The sequence below is a fragment of the Bacillus rossius genome, chromosome 1, assembly GCF_032445375.1.
Source record: "Bacillus rossius redtenbacheri isolate Brsri chromosome 1, Brsri_v3, whole genome shotgun sequence".
Classification (NCBI taxonomy): Eukaryota; Metazoa; Arthropoda; class Insecta; order Phasmatodea; family Bacillidae; genus Bacillus; species Bacillus rossius.
This window is the reverse complement of record NC_086330.1, coordinates 178290829-178312776: the sequence shown is the minus strand read 5'-3', so window position 1 is coordinate 178312776 and position 21948 is coordinate 178290829. Positions and strand designations below refer to the sequence as shown.

Genomic DNA, 21948 nt, shown 5'->3' with positions numbered 1-21948 from the left:
TCATGAAAAATTTGATCCAATAGTCGTGTGAGGACTTGAGCTCCAGTAGCAAGCCCAAAAGGAACTCGAGTAAACTGATATAAATTCCAGGGTACACAAAAACTAGTGATGTGCTTAGATTCTTTTTTGAGAGGGATTTGATGATATGCTGAATTTAAATCAATGGTGGTAAAGTACTTAGCTTTAGCAAACCAATGAAAAGCTGAATGTAGATCGGGCAAAGGAACTGATTCAATCTCAATCTTTTGATTTACACGACGGAAATCGACCACCATTCGTTGCTTACCATTAGATTTAGGAACTAGAAATGCAGGACTCGCATACTGAGAGGTAGACTGCTCAATAACGCCTTTATCCAAAAGTTGCTGTACTTCGTTTCGCAAACGATTCATCTGAATGGGTGCCAATCTGTAAGGTTGATTTTTAACATAGCTGCTATCTTTTAGCTTAATCTCATATTCCAAGAGGTTGGTAAGACCTAATTCGGAGGTTAGAACTTTAGAAAATGATTCACATAGTTTTCTGATAGCAATACGCTGTTCATCAGACAGATGGCTCAAAGTATCACTTTCAATTTTACTAGAGTTGTGTACATTGATTTCAGCAAGGTTATCAAGATGCTGGTTACTGTCAGCAAACCGAATTTTGAGTTTAGGTAGGAACTTAAAGAAAATACACTTTTCTTGCACATCAATTATAAGTCCGGTTTTCATCATAAAGTCTGCTCCGAGAATACAATCCAAACCTATATTTTTACATACCAAGCAAGGGAAAACCCAAGTGAAATTTGCTATTTTTAATTTAATAGTGGCGCAACAATCTATGGTTAAAATATCATTAGAAGCAGAATAGCACTTGAAATTGCCTTTTACAATTGATTTTATGCCCTTAGCTTCCTTTAATTTGGTGAACAACTCATAGGAAATGATAGAACGTGTAGAACCCGAATCAACTAAAGCGGGAGTATCAAAGGAACCAAACGATACCACAATACGAGGTACTGGGACGGAATTTATTCCCACAATATTAGGGGAGTTAACCTTACAAACTTGATCTGGAAAGTGTTTTCGTACTCCAAAATATGTTTGAAAACAAAGAGCTGAGTTAATCTGCTGAAGAACGTGAGCATTATACTGTGAATTAGGCTTCCGATCTTGCTTGCAGGGTAAGTCGCTCACCTTACATCCCTGCTTCTGGCGTTTTTTTGTTGCAGAACCTTGCAGTCTCTGATGACATGGTTATTTCTTTTGCAATAATTACAAAATTGACCTTGTGCTTGATTGTCTGGCTTAGTTTTTGTTTGGTTGTAAACACTACTCTTCCTAAAGTTAGGATTAACCTGTGTGGTATTACATGAACTGTGAAAACCATAGTTTTGAGTCTTAAATGTGGGGTGGGCAAACTGTAGGTTACGGTGATGATCCGCAAACCTAACATTTTGCGAATGGATACACATTCTGTCGAGCTCGGAAAATGTGGAGGGTTTGCTGAGAAAGACTAACCGAGATCTCTCATCAGGGGAAAGCCCCTCTAGGATGGTGTTAACAATCTCTTGTTCAGTTACACCAAGTCGCAAAATGGCAGCGGCCTCCTTAACCTCATTTACATACACAGAAAGTGGTTCATCAGGTTTCTGTAACCGATTGAAATTATTTAATTGCAATTGTGTAAGCAACCTGAAGGTAATAAAAAAACTAAGGATATTCTCATGGTAGGCATCGAAGGAAAGGTTCTGGGCAATTGCCAGCTGAGTCCTTTCGGCTAAGGGCCCAAAAGTGAAAGGATAAATAGTTTCCAAGATCTGCGACTCATAGATGGTGTTGCTTTGTCGCAATTTAACAATAATCTTAAGGAAATTTAAAAATTTAGGTATGTGCAACCCATCAGTGGCCGGGAAGTCTTTCAACATTGTTTCGAGAGGATGAGTAAGTTTACCAAACACACTTGGCAGCGCAAAATTTCTAGTGAGAGTAGGATTATGTGTCGAGCTTGCTGATGTACTAAATACAACATGAGGGTTCCGACTCGTGGACTGAGTGGATGTGGTATAGGCTGGGTTAGTTAGGTTAGGAATGGACATAGGGCTACAAACGTTGCCGACAGGATCAAAGTCTACCATGGACGGACCAGGAACTGACGAAATAAGTGGATTCGGGACAGTGGAAGTGGGCAATGTCACCCTGCTCAACTGTTCACAAATATTTGTCAAGGATGTGATAGGTGTTACATCACGCACTAACGAGAACTGAGATTCAGCGTTACCAACAGTCTCAACTAAATTCTGAATCTCCTCCATCATATTTTCAAGTGAGGCAACTTGTAACTCAGACAGTTTAGATGTGTGAACATCAAGCAAACACTTAATGCGTGTACTCAAGTGATTCAAACGATTTCTGACACGAGGGAGCGTTACGGCAAAATTCTCATCATCTAAGTTTGTAACCAACTCCTGTAAAACTAGTATCTTACTCGTGCAGGTTTTATACTCCTCATTAGGGTTCACTGTTATCAAAAGGTCATGATTAACAGGAGTGCTGTTCTGAAGAGCCAAAAGCAATGTTTTACGCAAATGTGCCACTGTGGCGTTTTCACATGAAATGCCACGCAATTGACACTCAAAGATCAATTCATCCTTTATGAGGAACTCAGGGATGATTGAAGAGGACATAGTGAAAATAACAAATAACAAAACTACCACAATAAAAACAACAGTAAATAACTATTGCCACAACCAAGCCATGCACATCTGAGGGTGGACACATGCAAGACAAACATCTACACACGTGAACACGACCAACAAAACACCAGAACCAACCATGCTCTGCTACCAAGCTCTGCCGCCCTCTTCACCTCAACCTGGCCAAATACCAAGGAGGTACAGAGGCCAGCAGTGAAAGCATGGGGAACGGGCTCAATGGTGCCTTGTTAGGCGTGTAGAAAATCATGAGAACCTTGAGCCGACTGGGTAGGCCATATTACAGGATAAAATAGTGAAATATATATAATAGTCAAAATTAATACAAACAGTGGGTTTAGTTAAATGAATACAGCAATATCGTTTCTCTGTTCCTTATATTTTCTTTTCTTTAAATTCTTTTACTTTAAATAATAACAATAACAAGTTTAATATCAATTGATGAGTATACAGTCATACTTATAGTAAAAATGAATGTTAAGATAAGGGGCCCCTTTAGATATTTAAGTTAAGCACATTGATTTTGATGTTAAGAATTACATAGGTTAAAAATTACATAGGTTAAGTAAAAAAAAAAATTAATTATTAGTCCAAAACAATGCCGAAAATGTTAGGTTAAAATTTTATCTTTTGGTATGTGGTGGCTCATGGTTGCTCTTCTGCATGCAGAAAGTAACAAAGAAGATCTTTCCTGATTAGACGAGCTGCAACAGGCACTGAGGAGCACCATGACTCAGGTGACGAAGAAGTTGTGTGTCACGAAGTAATCGCGCCCATGGCCACCCACGCCTTCCGCACACACACTGTACATAAATGTTTTACAAAATAAGATAATTGAACAAAATATCATTTCCACATATTCTTGAAGGAATATGCGATTTTACTCACCACTTTCTGTGTACGGAGAATTAATTAAGACATTGATGTCAAGAGATTAAGTAACGGCCGAAGCTAAGGAACAGTTACATCATGGCCGACATGCTTCAAAAAGAAAGACGTATTATTTTGTGCAACTGAAGAAGACCATAGAGTTGAGACATGAAAGACTGCACATGTAAAACAAATAGAGTTACACTATAGTGCGATTTCCCAAATCAACATTCATTATGGACAGAAGTAAAATTATTTTGTTGTAAAACTAATATAACAATTTTTAACACAGAAACTTGTGCTTTTATAAATATAAATTATGCTGAAATTGTTGGTTACAAAATGATCCACAAATTCAAGAATAAAAAAAATTATGGCTCCCAGTTTGCTATACAAAATAAAATAAAAACAATAGCTATAAAATAGATAAAGTGAGCATGCGCATTACTACAAATGTGCAATGGCACACAATACTTGGGGGCTTCCATCTTGTGTTAATTATTATTTAGCTGACTGCTTATGTATTTATGTGTGTTCCTGCTGCTGTTTTTGCAATTTGCAGTGTGTCTTTTGGGTTGTGGGTTGTGCTTTTCTTTTTTCTGCATGATTTTGGTGTTAATTTTGTTGGTTGTTTTATTTCTTTGATTGGCTTTTTGCTTTTTACTTCTCCAATTTTGCTGTCTTCTTCCACATGCTTTGTGATTTATTATGGCTGATTCTGATCATTCTTTGGAACATTCTGGTAGTCTTACGCCCCACTCCCCCCTTCCCCCCCCCCCCCGGCGATGCATCGGGCTGGTGAGAGGCGCTTACCTCCTAATCCTGCTGGTCTCTCTTGTAGGCGTAGTGTTAGGTCGTGCTCTGCATCCCGGCGGGCCGCTATCTCGCCGTGGTATTCTGGCTCGTCAGCTCCCTGCAGCCCAGAGCGTGATGCCTCTTCTGGCGCTCATGTCGATTGGAGCGGCATCGTTCCGTCCACCAGCAGTCAGCAGGCCACCTTGACTTCCACGACGATGACGACTGTTTCCTGCTCCAGTCCTCTCTCCTCTGCAGTTGTTCAGCAGCCGTCAGCTGCTGGCGCGGCTGATTCTGCTGTTCCTGCGGCCCAATTCTCGCGGCATTTGTCGTCTTCTGCGCTCGATGTGGCGATGGCACCTCCCTCTTCCCCGTGACATGGTTTTCCATCTCCTGGTCTTACCCCGGAGCCGCTCTGTGTCGCGCCCCCAGCTGCTGTTGTGTCAGGTGGGCGCCCCCTTCCGCCTAGGCCCGCTGCTGGGCTGTCTAGCGTGCGGGACACCACTGTTGACCTGTTTCCTGCTGTTTCTTCTCCCCTGGCCAACCCCTCTCATGTGGTGGCTTCTGCTCCTGGTGGGCTGTGGACTGGTCTGCCTCTCAGGGACTCTGCTCCTCTGTCGGGCTCTGGTGGTTTTGTGTTTGGGCCACCTTCTTCCTGCCCTGTTTCTGTGTCTGCCGCTTCTGGGCCTGGTGCTGTTCCCTGCCACCTGCCTCCCTTCTTTTTCGGTGCTGTTGGTACTTGTGGTTCTTCTGCTGCTGCGAGGGTCCCGGCTGGCCCATTGGATGTTCCTGCGAGTCGTCTGGGGAAGCGTACTTTTGGCACAGGCGACCTTGGTGATTGAGCTGAAGATCACGACGAGTGGACTGATGGTCCGCCTCCTGCGCGGCCTCCCTCCTCGCGGAGCGGCGATGATTCTATGCTGCCGCCGAAGCAGCAACGCTCCTGGCGTGGTGCACGGGACCCGTTTCCCGCCCTGCCCCGGCCTGTTGCTGGCCCGTCTCGGCAGGATACTAGCCGTCCTGCTTCTGCGGCTGGCCAGGCCGGCACCTCGCGCCATCAGCCGTCCTCTGCAGCTCGGTCGTCAGTGCCCACGTCTGCCGCCGATTCTGCCGCTGCATCACCACCATCCAGACCGAAGAAGACCCCTCTCATTGTTTGTCGTGGGGGACTGACGCCATCGGCTATTCGTGATCTGTCTGCCCTTCACAAGGAGTTTTCCTCTGAGTTCGTGGCGAGGCACTACTCTACCTCCTCAACGTACCAGATGGCCAATCGTGGGGACCATCTGAAGATGTTGGAGCTGCTGCGCGCGAAAGGGGTGCGCCACCACTCTTGGACATGCCCTGAAGACCGTAATACGCAGGTGGTTCTGCGCATCTCCATATTGACGCGCCGGTGGACGATATTTCAGAGTCTTACGGCGGCCGGCATCCGCCACTCCCGGGAGCTGCGCATCGGGTCTGGTGGGCGCTCCCCCGAGCCGTACACACTGTTTTTGGTCATCCTCGATGGTTTCGACCAGCTCCACCAGGTGCTTAAGCTGAATCGGCTTGGTCATGTGGGTTGTCAAGTAGAGTTGTACAGGGGCAACCGTCGGGCCGTCCAGTGCTTTCGTTGCCTAGGCATTGGGCACACCTCCCACAATTGTTTTTAAGATCTGGTCTGTGTGTGCTGTGGTGAGGGGCACGCGTCAGTTGATTGTCCTCACTCTCCCTCCGAGAAGCCCACCTGCTGCTTCTGCAAGGGGGACCATACAGCCAACTATTTGGGCTGCCCAGAGAGGGAGAAGTTGATCCATGCCAAGGAGTTGCGTCGAAAAGAGCGGGTGGATAAGATACAGGCCCAGCATGCTGCCCAGCCGCGCCCTGCGGTGGATTCGGCTTGGCGTCAGCCCGGTCGTTCTTTCTCCTCTGCGGTTTCTGGTCGTTCTGCTGCCGTGCATCTGTCGTCCTCCCGTGATGCTGCTCCTTCCGATTTCGGTCCAACTTTGGACTCCCTTCGGGACTTTGTTGGCATGCTCCGCCGTCTCGACTTCTGTTCTTGGCTGTCGCGTCTTCAGCAGGCCTTTCGCGGTCTTCGCAGTGCTGGCAACCTGGTTGACAAGTGTGAGGCTCTCCTTTCGGGTCTTGGTGTCGTCCTTGAGGCGCTGGATGCTTTCTCTGTGGCGTTTTTTGCTGCTTCTTCATTGACTGATGAGTGACTCTCTTCTTCATTGGAATTGCCGTTCCCTGGCTCCTCGCCTGCCCGAGTTCCTGGCATTGCTGGACAGGTTTCGCTCGCTTCTGGTATGCCTGTCGGAGACTTGGCTCAAGCCTCATTCCCATCTTCACGTTCCTGGTTATGTCGTGCATCGTTCTGACCACATCGATGCTCCGCGTGGTGGAGTGGCTCTTCTGGTTCGGGATGGTGTGCGCCATTATCGTCGCAATCTCCTGCCGGGCCTGGCCCTTGAGACTCTGGCAGTTCGGGTCACTGGTTTTCACCGCCCTTTCACGCTTTTGTCTCTTTAATTGCCGCCCCACCGTGCATTTCCTTCTGGTGATCTCGACTTGCTGTCCCGGCTTGATTCTCTCTTCATCATGGCGGGGGATTTTAATTGCAAACATGTGGCTTGGGGCTGCGCCATCACGGACTTCCGGAGCCGGGGCCTGCCTCGGTTTGGTGCTGCCCGTGATTTCCGCATCTTTGCGCCCAGCACTCCTACGTATGTTCCTGTGTGTGCGCACCAGCATGCATCAGTTTTGGACCTGATGGTGACTACTCCTGGCTTTGCTGTTTCCCACGTTTGGTCATACATGGGGCTCGATTCGGACTACTTACCAGTGATTAGCAGCATTCAGGTCGGACCCGCGTGCGGCCCTGCGGAGTCTCGGTGGGACTTTGGCAGGGCGGATTGGCGGCACTATCGGCAGGAACTGGACTCTCGGCTCGATCTTACTGCCATGCCTCGGACCGTGCTATTACTGGAGGCAGCTGTGCAAGACTTCACCTCTGCGATTCTTGGGGCTGCTGTTGCTGCCATTCCTCATTGCCGGCCTGCACACCTGGGCACCCCCTTCCTGGCGGACATCAAACACCTGATCCGTCTGTGTGACCAGTCTTGTTCTAGGTGGCAGCGTTCTCGTCTGCAGGGGGATTTGAACCTATTCCACTCTTACCGCCGTCGCGCCCAATGGGCGATCTCTGTGTGGCGAGCGAATCTTCATCTGCAGAAGCTTCGGGGGCTCTCCGTGTCCACTGGTACGGTCTGGAAATTTGTACGCTGCATGTGTGCTACTTCACGTGATATTCCCCCGCTATCCTCGCCGGGGGGCGTGCTGGAGGATCCGGCGGCCAAGGCGTCTGCGCTTTCCGAATTGTTTTGCGCTACGTTTCGTCCGGTGGAAGCGCCTCCTGAGGCAACTGGTGCCGATTTGCGCTCACTTCGCTTCCAGCCAGCGACTGCGCCCGAGCTTCCCAAGGGGATGCTTGCCACTCCGCAGGAGGTGTCCCGAGTTCTGGGGCGCCTGAAGTGCGGCAAAGCTGTCGGTGCTGACCTGTTGCCTGCTCGGATGCTTAGGTCTCTCTCCCGCAAGGGGGTTGTTTACCTTACGCAGCTTGTGAACTCTATCTTTCTGGTCATGTCCTTTCCTCAGTTGTGGAAGTTGGTGGTTGTTGTTCCTGTGCTCAAGCGTGATGCTCCTCCTATGTAGCTGATGTCTTACAGGCCGATATTGTTGCTGTCGGTTTTGTCGAAGGTTGCTGAGCGCATCTTGCTGTCCCGGCCGATGTTGTACACCGACCAGCTAAATGTATTGCCGGACACGCAATTCGGCTTCCGCCGGCATCTATCTGCCCTACATGCTGTTGCTTTTGTTGTTGACTCTGTCACCGCCGGGTTTTGTGCACGCCGCCATTCTGCTTTGGTTTTGTTGGATTTGTCCCGCGCCTTCGATTCCATCCCTCATGATGCTCTGCTCAGCAAGCTCCACCATTTTAAGTTCCCCGAGCGTTTCATTTCCATTCTCCATAGTTTTCTCTCCCATAGAGTTTTCCAGGTGTGCATCTCTGGCGTCCTGTCTCCGCCTTTGCCGGTAGCGGCGGGGGTACCTCAGGGTTCGCTGTTGAGCCCCCTCATGTTCGCCATTTATATGGCTGACTTACCTTTGCTGCCCACTGCTCGTACCTTACAGTACTCGGATGATACGGCCATTCTTGTCAGCGGTGAAACTGCTCTCCTGCTGCAAGCGCGTGTTCAGTGCTCGCTTAGGTCTGTCAGCACTTACTTTCAGTGCTGGGGTGTTCGCCCGAATCCTGAAAAGACTGCAATCATGTTTCTCACCAGGTGCCGGAAGCGACCTCCCGCACCGCCGGTCCTGTTGGGCCGCCCCCTCTTCTGGGTGTCGGTTGTGCGGTACTTGGGTGTCCTTATCGACTCCACGTTGACTTGGCACCCCCACATTCGATCCATGTCCGCCAAGGCTCTGACTGCGCTGCATTTTGTCCGTCCTGTTCTGATCCCGGCTTGTCCTCTGGCGGAGGCCCTGCGTGTTCAACTGTGGCAGGCTCTTGTACTCCCCATCCTGTTGTATGGGGCTGCGCTCTGGGCCTATGCCCCTGCCTCCTGTCGCCGGCCCATTCTGTTGGGCTATCACCGTGGGCTTCGCACTATCCTGGGCATGTCGCTGAACACCGCCACTACGCTGCTGTATTGTCTTGCTGGTGTCCCGTCTCTGTCGAGCTGATCATCCGAATCGCTTCAAGATTCTTCCTTCGGGCCGCCCGCCATCACAACCCCATCATCTCCGGCATCGGCAGTTACGACGTGCTGGCACCGCATGTGCATCGTTGCATCAAAGACTTCGCTCTCGAAGACCCCCCCCCCCCCCCCTAGTGAAGTGGTTCATCTTGTGCTGTGTTTCATGCCCGTGCATGATTGTGTGGTGTGCCATGCCCGTGCATGGTTGTGTCGTGTGTCAAGCCTGTGCACGGTTGTGTAGTGTGTTATGCCCGTGCATGGTTCGTATGTACTCTTATCGTGTTCTTTAGTGTTGTTTTGTTTATGCCTTGTGTCTGTTAAGTGCTATGTTCGTGTTTTGAATTAAACGCTTTGTTTATTGTTCCCCTCTATAGCGGCCCCAATTGGGTGCCTCCCTCACTGTGTTTTTCTTTTACCTTGTGTTAATTATTCTTCTGTACTCTATAGCATTTAAGTATTTTAGGGCTCATTTTTAACTACTTGTATTTACCTTATTCTTACCTTTTCAATTTCCTTGCAGGTATTACCTGTTGTTATGGTCAATTGGTCCTTCGCTTTCATATTTTTTGATTTTTTTTGTTGTAATATTTAGTTTATACCCTTTGTACGCCGCTATTTTGGCCCCCAGAGTCAATTCTTTAATTCTCCCATCTGAAAGCAAATCGACGAACTGCCTTTTAATTTTGCTTTTCTGACCCTCCATCTTTCTTTCATTACTTCGGATCGTTTTTTACTTCATTACTGTTCACTATTTACTTGCTGTGCTCTGGGTTTTTTATACTTTTCCCTGGAATTTATAATGATCATATTTATCGTACTTTTGTGTTGTTTTACTTTTATCATGTATTTTGACGTGTCCCGGCACCGGGGCTGGTGCTGGAGAGGCCAGGGGTGGGAGTGCACACTCCCTGGGGTTGGGTGACCTCAGTCGTTGCTGCCGAACAGCTCCTGGAGTCGGCAGCGAGTCCGGCGGAGAGGGGCCGGTGGTCCGCTAGGTCGGGCCTAGGTCGCCGTTTCTTACCAGCCCTTTTACTGGGCGGAGAAAAGGGGGTTAGCGGATGCCTTAGAGCGAACACCCAAAGGCCGCTCCAAGGGGGAAGAGGGACTCCTAGAGCAAGCACCCGAGGGCCGCTACAGTGGAGGTGATCTAGAGCGAGCACCCGAGGGCCGCTTCAGAGGAGGTGATCTAGAGCGAGCACCCAAGTGCTGCTCCAGAGGGAAGGGGTTCTAGAGCGAACACCCGTGGGCCGCTCCATAGGGAGGAGGTAAAAGAATCTAGAGCACGCACCCAAGGGCCGCTCCAGAGGAGGGAGATAAGATGAGTGAGAGCAAGGAGAGAAATAACTTTTCTTTCTATTTCCAATGTTCCAAGTTTTAATTGTCATTTACTTGGTGAGGAGATCTCTGGCTAGGTAAAATGTGTACCTAGCTTATATAGATCTCCTCCCTACACTGGTCACTGATACAAGTGACATATTTTTTTTCAATACAGAAAACAGGTCATCCTGTGCCCTCCCCAGTAATTCACACACTAGGATATTATTTACTTATAACATACATAGCACTGACACACATTTTATATTATACAGTCATTAATAAATCCATATGCACTGCAATAAACATTCAAAAAATGCTTGCTGCCATCTATGGTATGTTTGCGGCACCACTCGTAGCCTATATCCCACGGCTGGTGTAGAGAAGCCTGTTGGGATACGGCTTTCTTTGCGAAGCGGCCATGTTGGTTGCAGAGAGAGGAGGCCGAGGGCAAATGCAGGACACGACAATTTGCCCCCTCCCTCTGTGACCTCGGCCTGGATCGTTGCACCTGCCAGAGGTCAGTACCCTGGGCTTCAGTCCCAGGGCTGACCTCCCTACACTGGCCACTGCACTATGCGGAGGTTAGTCGGTAGCGGGCCGGTCTGACCAGCCGGTCCCGTGGTCTGAGGGTTCTGGAGGCACAATCTTGTCCCAGTGAGGAGGGAATAGCAGGTTCCTGGGGTTGCAGGGTATTGTTGACAGATCTGTTTTCTGTCTCCATGGCAGCAGGTGAATCCTGTTCTGGGGAATCCATAGTCCTCGATCTTGAAAGGACTCTCTATTCCAGTTGCACCTTGTCTTTATGGAGGCGTCGCTCCACAGCTGTCTCCACGACTGCATGGTTGATTTCCCCTTTGGAGTTCCTCCTTTCTGACGCCATTGAAAACCACTGCCTGAGTTATTTTGGCTCAGCTTGGTTGTGGCAGAGCGTGGGGAAGGAGTTTTTTGGGGTCGCTTGTCCCTTTGCATCAACCTAACCAGAGGGTAGTCTCCTTGTTCTGTGCAGATTCCAGGATTAGGGTTAACACCACTAGGATTAGGGGTGTTCCGGTCACCCATTCCTTTGGTCCCCCAGTTAAGAGTTCGGCGGGATGTTCGTCCGAAGTGTATAGTTTTATCTTCAAAGTCCAATGTCGCCTGCTGCTGTGTGAGCCAATCTTGGCCAAGCACGAGTTCTTCTCGAAGGTCCTTCGCGACCAGACATGGGATCTCCATCTCCACATCGGCTATGTAGCATTGTACCACAGCATTTCCCAGTAAGGTCATGGTGGATCCCTGGGTGGCAAGCTGTGCCATTTGGGGTTGGGACTTAATAGGGGTCCCTGTTCTCTACACAATACTCTCGCGCACAAAATTAGTGGTGGAGGCTGTGTCGATAAGAGCCTGAATGGGCTGTGAGTCCAGTTGCACCTTGACTCTTGGCAGTTCTTGTTGTGGGTGGTGCTGTACACACATAAGGCTCGGGGTCGGTCTACTTTCGAGCCGAGCTTGGGAGTTGAGGTTTTCTACCTTCAGTGTAGGGGTAGGGCTCATTGGCACCACTCTTTCCCTCCAGGGGTCTACTGTGTTGAGGCTGTTCCTTTCAGACTGTTGGCAGCGGAGCACTGGGCAGTCTTGATGAAAGTGTTGTTCAGGACAGTGCCAATGCTTCGGCAATCTTTTGTTGGGGGTTGCATATTCATGTACCGGGGTTGGTGGTGACCACGGTTTGCTTGTTACAGTGCCCCTAGTTTCGAGACAGTCTCGCTGCACGGTAGTGGCTCGAACCATAAGTTCGGATAAATTCTCGGGAGGTGGATGCCGCAGAAATGACCGAAGGTTGGGCCGCACCAGCTCCAACAAGGTAGGAAGAAATTCATTTGGGTCTCTCCCTGGGTGTAGCCTCTTATAAAGTTTCCTTTTCTGTAGTAAGAAACTTTCGATATCCTCTCCTTCCTTTTGTTTGGTACCATATAATTGGGCAGTAAGCTTTGCCAGTCTTGATTGGTTTCCAAAATGGTCCAGGAAGCCCCCTGTGAACTCTTCCCAGGTGTCATACAGCCCTTCATGGTTATTTCACCATCTAGAGGCTTCCCCAAGTAGTAATGGACCTATCTGGTCCACCCATTCGGTGGGGTGGATTGCATGTGCCCATAGGGCTTGCTCCCATTGGTGTACAGCTTGCACAGGGTCCTCATGATCCTGACCTCTAAAGGGCCGAGGTGCACTTGCAGATTTTCTACTTGAAGGTGCAGGGGAATTAACTCTACACTGGGCGCAGGTAAATGACATCCCAGCAAGGTCCAGTGGTGTATCTTCCCAGCCTAAACAGGCGAGATGGTAGTCGCGATGGCAGGCCTGGCAGGTGACGAGGACTAGGGCTGTCCCAGGGCAGTTCGGCGCAAAGCAGTGCCGGGGAGCTGGAACTGTTGGCTTCTTCTCCACCAGAAGTTGTCTGCAGGGCTGGCATATGTGGATATATGCTTGTTCAATGACTTGTTCCATGAAACCAAGGCATTGTAGGTGAAACTGGTCATTGCAGCATACACAGGTAATGCTGGGTCCATCTGATGCACTGCATCGAGGTGCTGCACAGGATCCAGACATCGTTCAGATGGGTTGGGCGCCACCAGGTGTTTTCTGCACTCCTGGAAGTGGGTGTTGCTCTGGCTGTGATGAGAAGCTCTAGCGGTGGTAGGTGGTCCTCAGCCTATCTAGATTGACACAGGCCCCACATTGGGCGCCAAATTGATGTGTCCCGGCACCGGGGCTGGTGCTGGAGAGGCCAGGGGTGGGAGTGCACACTCCCTGGGGCTGGGTGACCTCAGTCGTTGCTGCCGAACAGCTCCTGGAGTCGGCAGCGAGTCCGGCGGAGAGGGGCCGGTGGTCCGCTAGGTCGGGCCTAGGTGGCCGTTTCTTACCAGCCCTTTTACTGGGCGGAGAAAAGGGGGTTAGTGAATGCCTTAGAGCGAACACCCAAAGGCCGCTCCAAGGGGGAAGTGGGACTCCTAGTGCGAGCACCCAAGGGCTGCTACAGGGGAGGTGATCTAGAGCGAGCACCCAAGGGCCGCTTCAGAGGAGGTGATCTAGAGTGAGCACCCAAGTGCTGCTCCAGAGGGAAGGGGTTCTAAAGCAGGCACCCGAGGGCCACTCCAGAGGGAGGAGGTAAGAGAATCTAGAGCGAGCACCCAAGGGCCGCTCCAGAGGAGGGAGGTAAGAGAAGTGAGAGCAAGGAGAGAAATAACTTTTCTTTCTATTTCCAATGTTCCAAGTTTTAATTGTCATTTACTTGGTGAGGAGATCTCTGGCTAGGTAAAATGTGTACCTAGCTTATATAGATCTCCTCCCTACACTGGTCACTGATACAAGTGACATATTTTTCCCCAATACAGAAAACAGGTCATCCTGTGGCCTCCCCAGTAATTCACACACTAGGATATTATTTACTTATAACATACATAGCACTGACACACATTTTATATAATACAGTCATTAATAAATCCATATGCACTGCTATAAACGTTCAAAAAATGCTTGCTGCCATCTATGGTATGTTTGCGGCACCACTCGTAGCCTATATCCCACGGCTGGTGTAGAGAAGCCTGTTGGGATACTGCTTTCTTTGCGAAGCGGCCATGTTGGTTGCAGAGAGAGGAGGCCGAGGGCAAACGCAGGACACGACAATTTATTTTTAAGCATGAAAGAGCTGAGTCAGCTGGAGCGTGCTATTATCTTTGCTGTTGTGTTATTTGTAACTTTGTATTTTATTGCTGAAATAAATGAATTTAAAACTAAAAAACTGACGACCAATCGATAAGTTGACTGATCAAATCCAGGCGGCTGAAAGTTTTTTTTGTACTTGTAAAAATAAATACTGTGCGCCCGACACTTCAAAAGCTATATTTGAATTAATGAATGTTAATAAAAGTAAATTCATTAATTAAATTGTACATTTCATTTCACTCCTTCTTTGTATCCATACAAAATAGTGATAATTCAATAAAAATGATTCAAATCTATTCATAAAAGTATGCAGAGGTAGATTTTATCATACAAATGATAGAAAAATTAAAAAAAAATTTCTTCTTCAAAGAATATAATATTTTTAATGCCTAAATGGTTTGGTTGCAAAAACCTAATACGGCTCAGTCTCAGGCCGAATATGATATTTCCTTTTCTTCTGGATCAATAAGTTCATCATCAATGTTTTGTTGTGACATTGTCACATTAAACTATCGTCCGTAAACCGACTTTACAGACAACCAATTTTTTACATGCTCTTAAAGCTGCATTGCTATTAAATGGATGTTCAATTCTTCTTTGTAACCTACAATTAAGGTTATTATAGTAACAGACACTTCCATTGTTCAAATCTGTAGTATAAATAATCACAATTTTGCAAAATCTACAATGCAGTGTTTTAAAATATATATATATATATATATATTGAACATGAAATGTCACAAGCTTCTTAAATGTACATATTCTATGCAGAACAATTTTTCTGGAGTGATGCTTCAAGAAATGTATGCAAAGTTTACTTTCACTAATAATATTTAATTTGAATTTTAAATATTTTTTTATTACTTTAACTGTACAGGCCTAATTGTAAATAGATTTGTAAAAAAATTGGTTTTTGTATTTGCGGGATCTAGTAAGCTAATTACAGTTCGTTTTACATTTCAGAATGACTAAAAAGGACATCATCTAAGAAATTTATATTTCCTGAAGTTGAGGAGGTACTTCTGTTGTTGCAAGAATAGATATAGTCCAAATTATTGAACAACCTTTGGTGAACAATCGTGGGCAGTATTTATTAAGCAATAATCTGGAAGGCTATGAAAATCTTTCATGAAATGTATTTCAAATACTTTTAATTTGCGAGACAGTGTGTGTGTATTGCAATTTTTCATATTATTACTAGTAAGTTTTAATACTGAATATAAACTTAAAATCGGAGGCTGATTTAACAGTGCAAATTACTTGCTAACATCAAAATGTGAAATTTAAGTTTATGTAAATTAGCATAATTGTATCTTAATATTATAGGTACTTACATTTTCTGTCTGTCTGTGGTTATTTATTATACTGGCTTCTAGAGATTAACTCTACTTTATGAACTCTATTCTCACCTCCGTTACCATAATCTCACCTCCGTGAAAGTGAATTTTTTAATATAATATATTTTTGAAGAACAATCACAACAACAATAATGTAAATAATACTGTAGGTAACTTGTAAAAATAATAATGAAAAAATCATATTTTTAAGTTTTGAGATTTCAAAATCCAAATTGCACACTTATTGGAGAATTACCCATTAATATATGAAACACAATGTTCAGAAGTTACAAATTTTACATAAAATATCGTACTGACAAATAAATTTTATTTATTTCTATGCGACTTAGATGCCTCCTGCCAGCTGTAATTTTTTTTTGTGGATAAGCTGCTGATGGAGGGACTTCAACAGCACAGAGAAAAACGGAAAAGAGATTACCAGCCCATTCTGCAAAGTGGACGAGACAGAAGACTGTAGTTTAATTTTGGGCCGGGAACTGGGACCCACTATGCAAAAATGAAAAGCGAGCATGGGAATAAAAAAAGGGGAAATTACTTAAAAGGGTAAAATAATTCACACCTCAAAGAGAGGAAAAATTTATACGAGAGGACAGTTGGACGTCACTTACCACAGTGGTGGGCAGAGAAGAGAAATTAGTGCATTTTGCAGAAACTGCAAACAACACCAGAAGCCAAATAATTCCCAAAACGATTTGTTTACTAAATGATTCTAAGAAATTGAAAAAAAGAGAAAATAGAAGATGTCGAGAAACAAATCCCTTCGTTTCGGAACTACGTAGTGCAGAACGGAAGTCTTAGAGCACTAGTGTACGAAAGAAACGGCAGACCCGGCGATTTGGTTGTGACACATACACTCGCACTTCAAAAACTGCTCCCGACCAGTGAGTGACTTCCTAACATAAAGGCCCTTCACAAGGGTACTTGGCGGGGAGCAAGGTTAGTAGAGAGAGAGGTTGTCTCGATCCCATAAGAACAATGTAGACAGCCCGACACTCCGCTCTGACGTCATCTGCAGCCCCGCCGTTCCCAGCCGTAATACTACACCTGCTGACTGACGGCTTTCTCTTATCAGCTCGGATCGTTTCACATGTCTGATACGCTACACTTATAGTATTTCATTAATGCTTTGTAGATTACTGTTAATTATATTCGCTTTGATATGCTTTTCAAATGACAACATGCTGTGATTGAAAACAAGGATGAATTATTATTTCAACATATTTTTTCAGAGACAGTAAAAATTTTCAAAATATCAATGATGAATCCATGAATTTTTAAAAATTAATATAATTAACATGTAACTAGTCAAACAGAATGGTTTATTTGTATTTATTTCTCAGCAAGATTATAATATTTAAAATAATTGCATATCAATTTCTTAGTGTTTAATAAAAGTAGCCATAGCTCATTAAAACGTTTTGGGAATGTTTGCAACATAAATAAATTGAAGTTAGATTTAAAAATAAATTTCTAACATGAATAGAGCAGTTTTTCGTGTAATCGTTTCATCCTCTTTTGCATCATACTCGAGCGTTTTCTTCACTTTTACTTCGTCAAAGAACAACAATGCGTTCGAAGTCTAACAACGAAGAACGTGCTACATTAAAAAATTCGAACATGTTTACTAGGATAACTTTTCTCGTGTCAAATGAAGATGCCCATCGTTGATGAGTTGAAAGTCTAGGCAATGGGAAGTTAAGTTTCTGTTTTAAAAATAAATAACATCGCTTACTGAAATAACGCAAAGTGAAAGTGAGAGCTATTTCCTCATTGGTCCAGTTTACTCTTTTTTTTCAACGAAAGTAATAAGTCAATTTGATTAAAAAAAAAATAAAAAACTCTTGAAAGAATATTCCGCATGCGGAACTCTAACGAAGAACGTTATTTTTGTTTGTTTTTAAGATTTACGTTTTCTTTTTTGAGTTTTTTCATGACTTCCAAATTTAAAACTGACTTTCTTTCGGCAAGAAACAAATTTTCTTTAAGAATTTGGATTTCCTTCCTAAGCATTTCTACCGAGTCATTGTTAGAACAAGACTTTGAATGCTTTAACTGACTACAAGAACATGTTTCTTCCACACATTTCCATTTGAATCTACGATTAATTTACATAAAAAAAAATTTTTGATTTCCCTGCATTTAACTCGGTCTTCTCGGCGCATACGACTTTCCAATGTTTCTACAGGTGGTGTAATTCCAAGTTTTAATGAAGGTACAGCATTTGGTTTAAGACTATTTAACAACTCAGCTTTCAAGTCGCGCTCGTAATCATCTGTAAAGTGCTCTGAACATATGTAAGTTGTTTTTGGATTCCCCTCACCATCACGTCGGCATTTCTGAACCCACACTTTCAACAGATGATCATCATGTGGGAATCGATTATATTTTATATGATTTGTTTCAGGTAAAGATTTTGTTTTTACCAAACTATTTGTACACACAGCCACTGTACACCGCGTACCTGGCATTGTAATGTTTAAATACAACTTTTTAACAAATTCACTTTAAATTCGTGTTCTTAACATTTTGTCTGCTAGTTATAATTAACGAAGCACCTGTGCATTTATGATATAAGCAACACTAACATTTTCTAACACACGTTCTCTCAATTAAACTCCTCACAACAATAACTCTCCCTGCATTACGCTGTAGTTTGACACGTTATTACGAGCAGATGTGCTTGTAAACTAAGTAGCTTATAGGAGCGGACGGGCTGGCAAGCCGAGCCGGGGCTGCAAGTGACGCGATGCGCAGAACGATGCGCAAGCGATCGAGGCAACCTCTCTCTACTAACCTTGGGTGGGGAGTGGGTGTGAAGGGAGGATCCGTCCAGGGCCAGGAGGTGTTGCTCTGAGTAAGGAGTTAGGATCTAAACTATTGAAGGCAAAAGCTTGATGCCGACCGCCAATGCTCCTCTATGTCGCATAGACCGCTATGCCTCATCAACGTCTCACAAAGGTGTGTGCACCGAACGCGCTCGTGCGCGCAACAAAGTTTAGTTTGTGCAACGAGGCGAACGCCAGGCAACGAGTGCTACGTCGGCGGAAGGATCCGGCCGGGTGTGGCGTATATCCCTCCGCCGAACTACAACAAATGAAATAATGTACATTTTTCCACAGGTTTTTATTAGACATTATTTTCATCAATTAATATTTCAGTCCTTTCAAAATCATGTTTCACTGTGCGCCTTGTCCCGAACCTGGCCGATTCAGTTTCCCGCGAAATTCACACGTTTCCGCGGGAGGGCTGGCGGGGGGAAGGGGGGTCGCGCGCGGCGACACAGTTAGTGTCCTACAGGAGCTCGGATAGGCCAGCAGCCTTCGCGCAACGCGGAACCATCAACTCTTGCTTTCACCGACATGTAGTTTCAATAGTCATAATCTTTTCTTAATCTTTTACGTACAGTTCCGTGGTCGGCCTCAATTTACCATGAGGTATTTCACTTAATTAAATCAGTGCTCCAAGATGAGTGTTCAACGTATTATGTAAGTACTGTGGGGAGTCTACGAGACGTTACGTCGGCGCTTCACGCCCCAATTTAGCTTACCGGCTAATTAGTTTTGGCCCGCACGGGGCAGCCAGAAGGCGACACGTGCCACCAAACGTACTAACGAATCAGTCTCTGGGACACATCTAGGAATCACTTAAAAGTCGCCGGAGACACGGGCCTACGTGCCACTAGCCCAGTACCTATAATAAGTGTTGTGTAATAGTGAAGTGTTTGTTCGTCAAAGTATAATTTGTCATGTTAGAGTTTAACTGTAACCGCCGCACGGTATCGTGCCACCAAACGTACTAACGAATCAGTCCCTGGGACACATCTAGGAATCATGTAGAGTCGCCGGAAACACGGGCCTATGTGCCGATAGCCCAGTATAATAAGTATCGTGTAATAGTGAATTGTTTTGTTCGTCAAGGTATAATTTGTCATGTTAGAGTTTATTTCGTAACCGCCGCATCGTGTGTTAAAGTACGTCCTTCACGCGCATTAAAATCATGAGCCGCCACTGAGGAAGTGGGCTGCGCATGTGACTAGTCGAATCGGGACAACCGTTATGGCCAGAACGGGCAGCACTATGTATAGGGCTGTGCCGTAATAAATTCATCAAATATCCTCCAGAAACTTTGTGTTCTTCTTCAGGCATCCCGAGTGGCCAAACAGCTCGGGGGGCCCTACTGCGTTAACCCCTACCTCTAGCCACAAGGCCGAACCCTCCCTGAGATCTTGAACCCAAACAAAAATCACGTAAAAATCATAGGAGGTAGCGGGGACGGCGTCAAGCTGATGGCATCGAGGGCTCCGGAATAGTCATGAGGCCTGAGGATATAGTTCAAACTTGGAAACCATAGTCACACAGAGACTTTGCGACCAGCGGGGGAATTAACATTGGGTTTTTGGATGCTGGAAGTTCACTAAGTGTTGGCTAAGGGGCAAGAGAGGGGGATCTGTCTTAGTGTAGCACAAAGTTCTTAAAAAGCAGGACAACAGGATTGGGGAGGGGGTTGCAGGCGGAAAATGCTAGCACAGTGTGAGATGTACTGTGATCTGTGGGACATGCAGCGTTGTATCAGTCGTGTATGCTCAGAGGGTGAACATGAAATGGTTACATGACTAAAGATGCGAAATGCAGCCATGATATGTAATCGCGACAGTGCCTCGGCCATAATGACCACAGTGAGAGAGCCTGAGACAAGACATGTTCATGGTGTTGGCAGTGCAGATGCTCACCTGCCTGTATATGACCAGATCCATGGTTAATGAAGAGACTCTGCCTAGCATCGAATAGGAAAGGAATAGAGAAAGTCGACTTTTGGCTGACAGCGGTAAGGAAAGAAACTGTAATGCTTGAAGCCCAAGAAAATTAAAATGAAAGGTCCTGCAAAATATTAAAATAATAAAAATAAATGCAGTTTAAAGTATTAAAACTCTTAAATACTAACTAGTTAATAAATTGAAATGTTTAGTCCCAATAAGTATTAGAACTGTAAAATGACACATGAATTAATAATGCACCCATCTTCCTGATTATATTCCTAAAAAAAAAAAAAAAAATTCTTTAAAAAAAACACTGGTGGTGGCTGGCTATAATATGACAAGTATACTCCAACAGTGAGGATACAGTACTGCTGGGACCTGGTCTTTGATTACTGCCCTGGGCAGTACCATTTCACATCCAATATTAATTAAAGAAAAATATTTTAATATTTAGCTACAAAATTTCACAATGTGATAGGGCCTTTCAAAATGGCTTCGCATATAAAGACAAGAACAATGCAAAAACTTAAACAAAACGAACACAGATAATAATGTTATTACAGACTCGTTTTCTTTTTTTTACTCATAAGAACATCACTAACCTGCATTTTACCAAAATATGTCAAATTCAACTCATTTGTAACACTGATTATGTTTTAAGATTTATATTTTCAATCGCAACAATTATAACTTATGTTATAATTATTAATTATTTGTTAATGTTTTGCTTTGAAATCAGACATATAACCTAAACGATACGATTTTATAACTTAAATGATAGGCCAACTGTAATGCACCAAGTAATACATTATTCAAAGTTCAGGTGTAAAATTAAGTATTCAAAATTGGAACTATAATTTTTGAGTGCGCAGCATTTGTGAATACCTCCATTCATTTACTTACTCCAAGTCACTACGTGAAACTCTCGTGCATTCGGACAGGTCTGCAAAGTTTGTGCCGAATCTTGTTTTAACATAGCTATAGTGAGGTGATATAATTAAATAAGTACTTTTTAAAAATGTTACGTACATTATATTTTCTAGGTACTTACGCCATCAAACTTAATATCTTGTAAACTGTCGCCGAATCCTGTGATATTTTTACTTGCCATCGTTGATAATACTCACTATTTGCAATTCGATTTTGATTTGATAAATACCTCGGTGTAAGTCGGCACGATATAACGTGTGATGGTACTTGAAAATTATCACTGATAAAATCAAGTAAATATCGAAACTTTCTGTAGTCGATGGTTTTGCGATTAGCTACGTAAATTGAAATTGTAACTGGGTTGAGAGGTTGAGACTTTAAGACGTCGAGCTGAGATTAGAGGTGTAAAAGTAACGAAAAAATGTGTACCCATATGTATTCGTTACTATAACAATTAGTACTCGTTACTTTCGTATCGTTACTCGTTACCTCTGATACCGCATGACATGGCACATGCTATGTTATGTAACAGCATCGAATCGAGTCGTATTTCGTACGCGTACAGTATGACGTCGCGTAAATAAAAATAAATCGAATATAAACAATTAAAAATATTTGATAATTAACAGCTTTTGTTAACCAAGAAACAATTAACTCTCATTAGAGCGGCTTTATTATAATATATCTTTTAAGATAAGAACATAAAACGTGAAAATACGCGATTATAAAAAACAAAAACATACATATTTATAATTTGTAAAAAATACTTTCTTACGTTGTTTCTGT

The 21948-nt window shown here is 44.7% G+C and overlaps 1 protein-coding gene across 4 annotated transcripts in view; it reads right to left on the bottom strand.

Annotated features, from left to right (window-relative positions):
• LOC134527127 (uncharacterized) overlaps positions 1 to 21701 on the bottom strand; it is a 131136-nt gene extending 109435 nt beyond the window's left edge. For 2 of the 4 annotated variants that reach the window (XM_063359512.1, XM_063359516.1), the window contains exon 1: positions 21284 to 21551. In XM_063359512.1, coding sequence (XP_063215582.1) covers positions 21284 to 21343 — 60 coding nt within the window. In that variant the 5' untranslated portion in view covers positions 21344 to 21551. Of the gene's footprint in view, positions 1 to 9626; positions 9751 to 21283; positions 21552 to 21651 lie in introns of those variants that run through there. The other 2 variants (XM_063359515.1, XM_063359513.1) reach the window with 2 other exon arrangements.
• Positions 21702 to 21948: the final 247 nt, after the last annotated feature.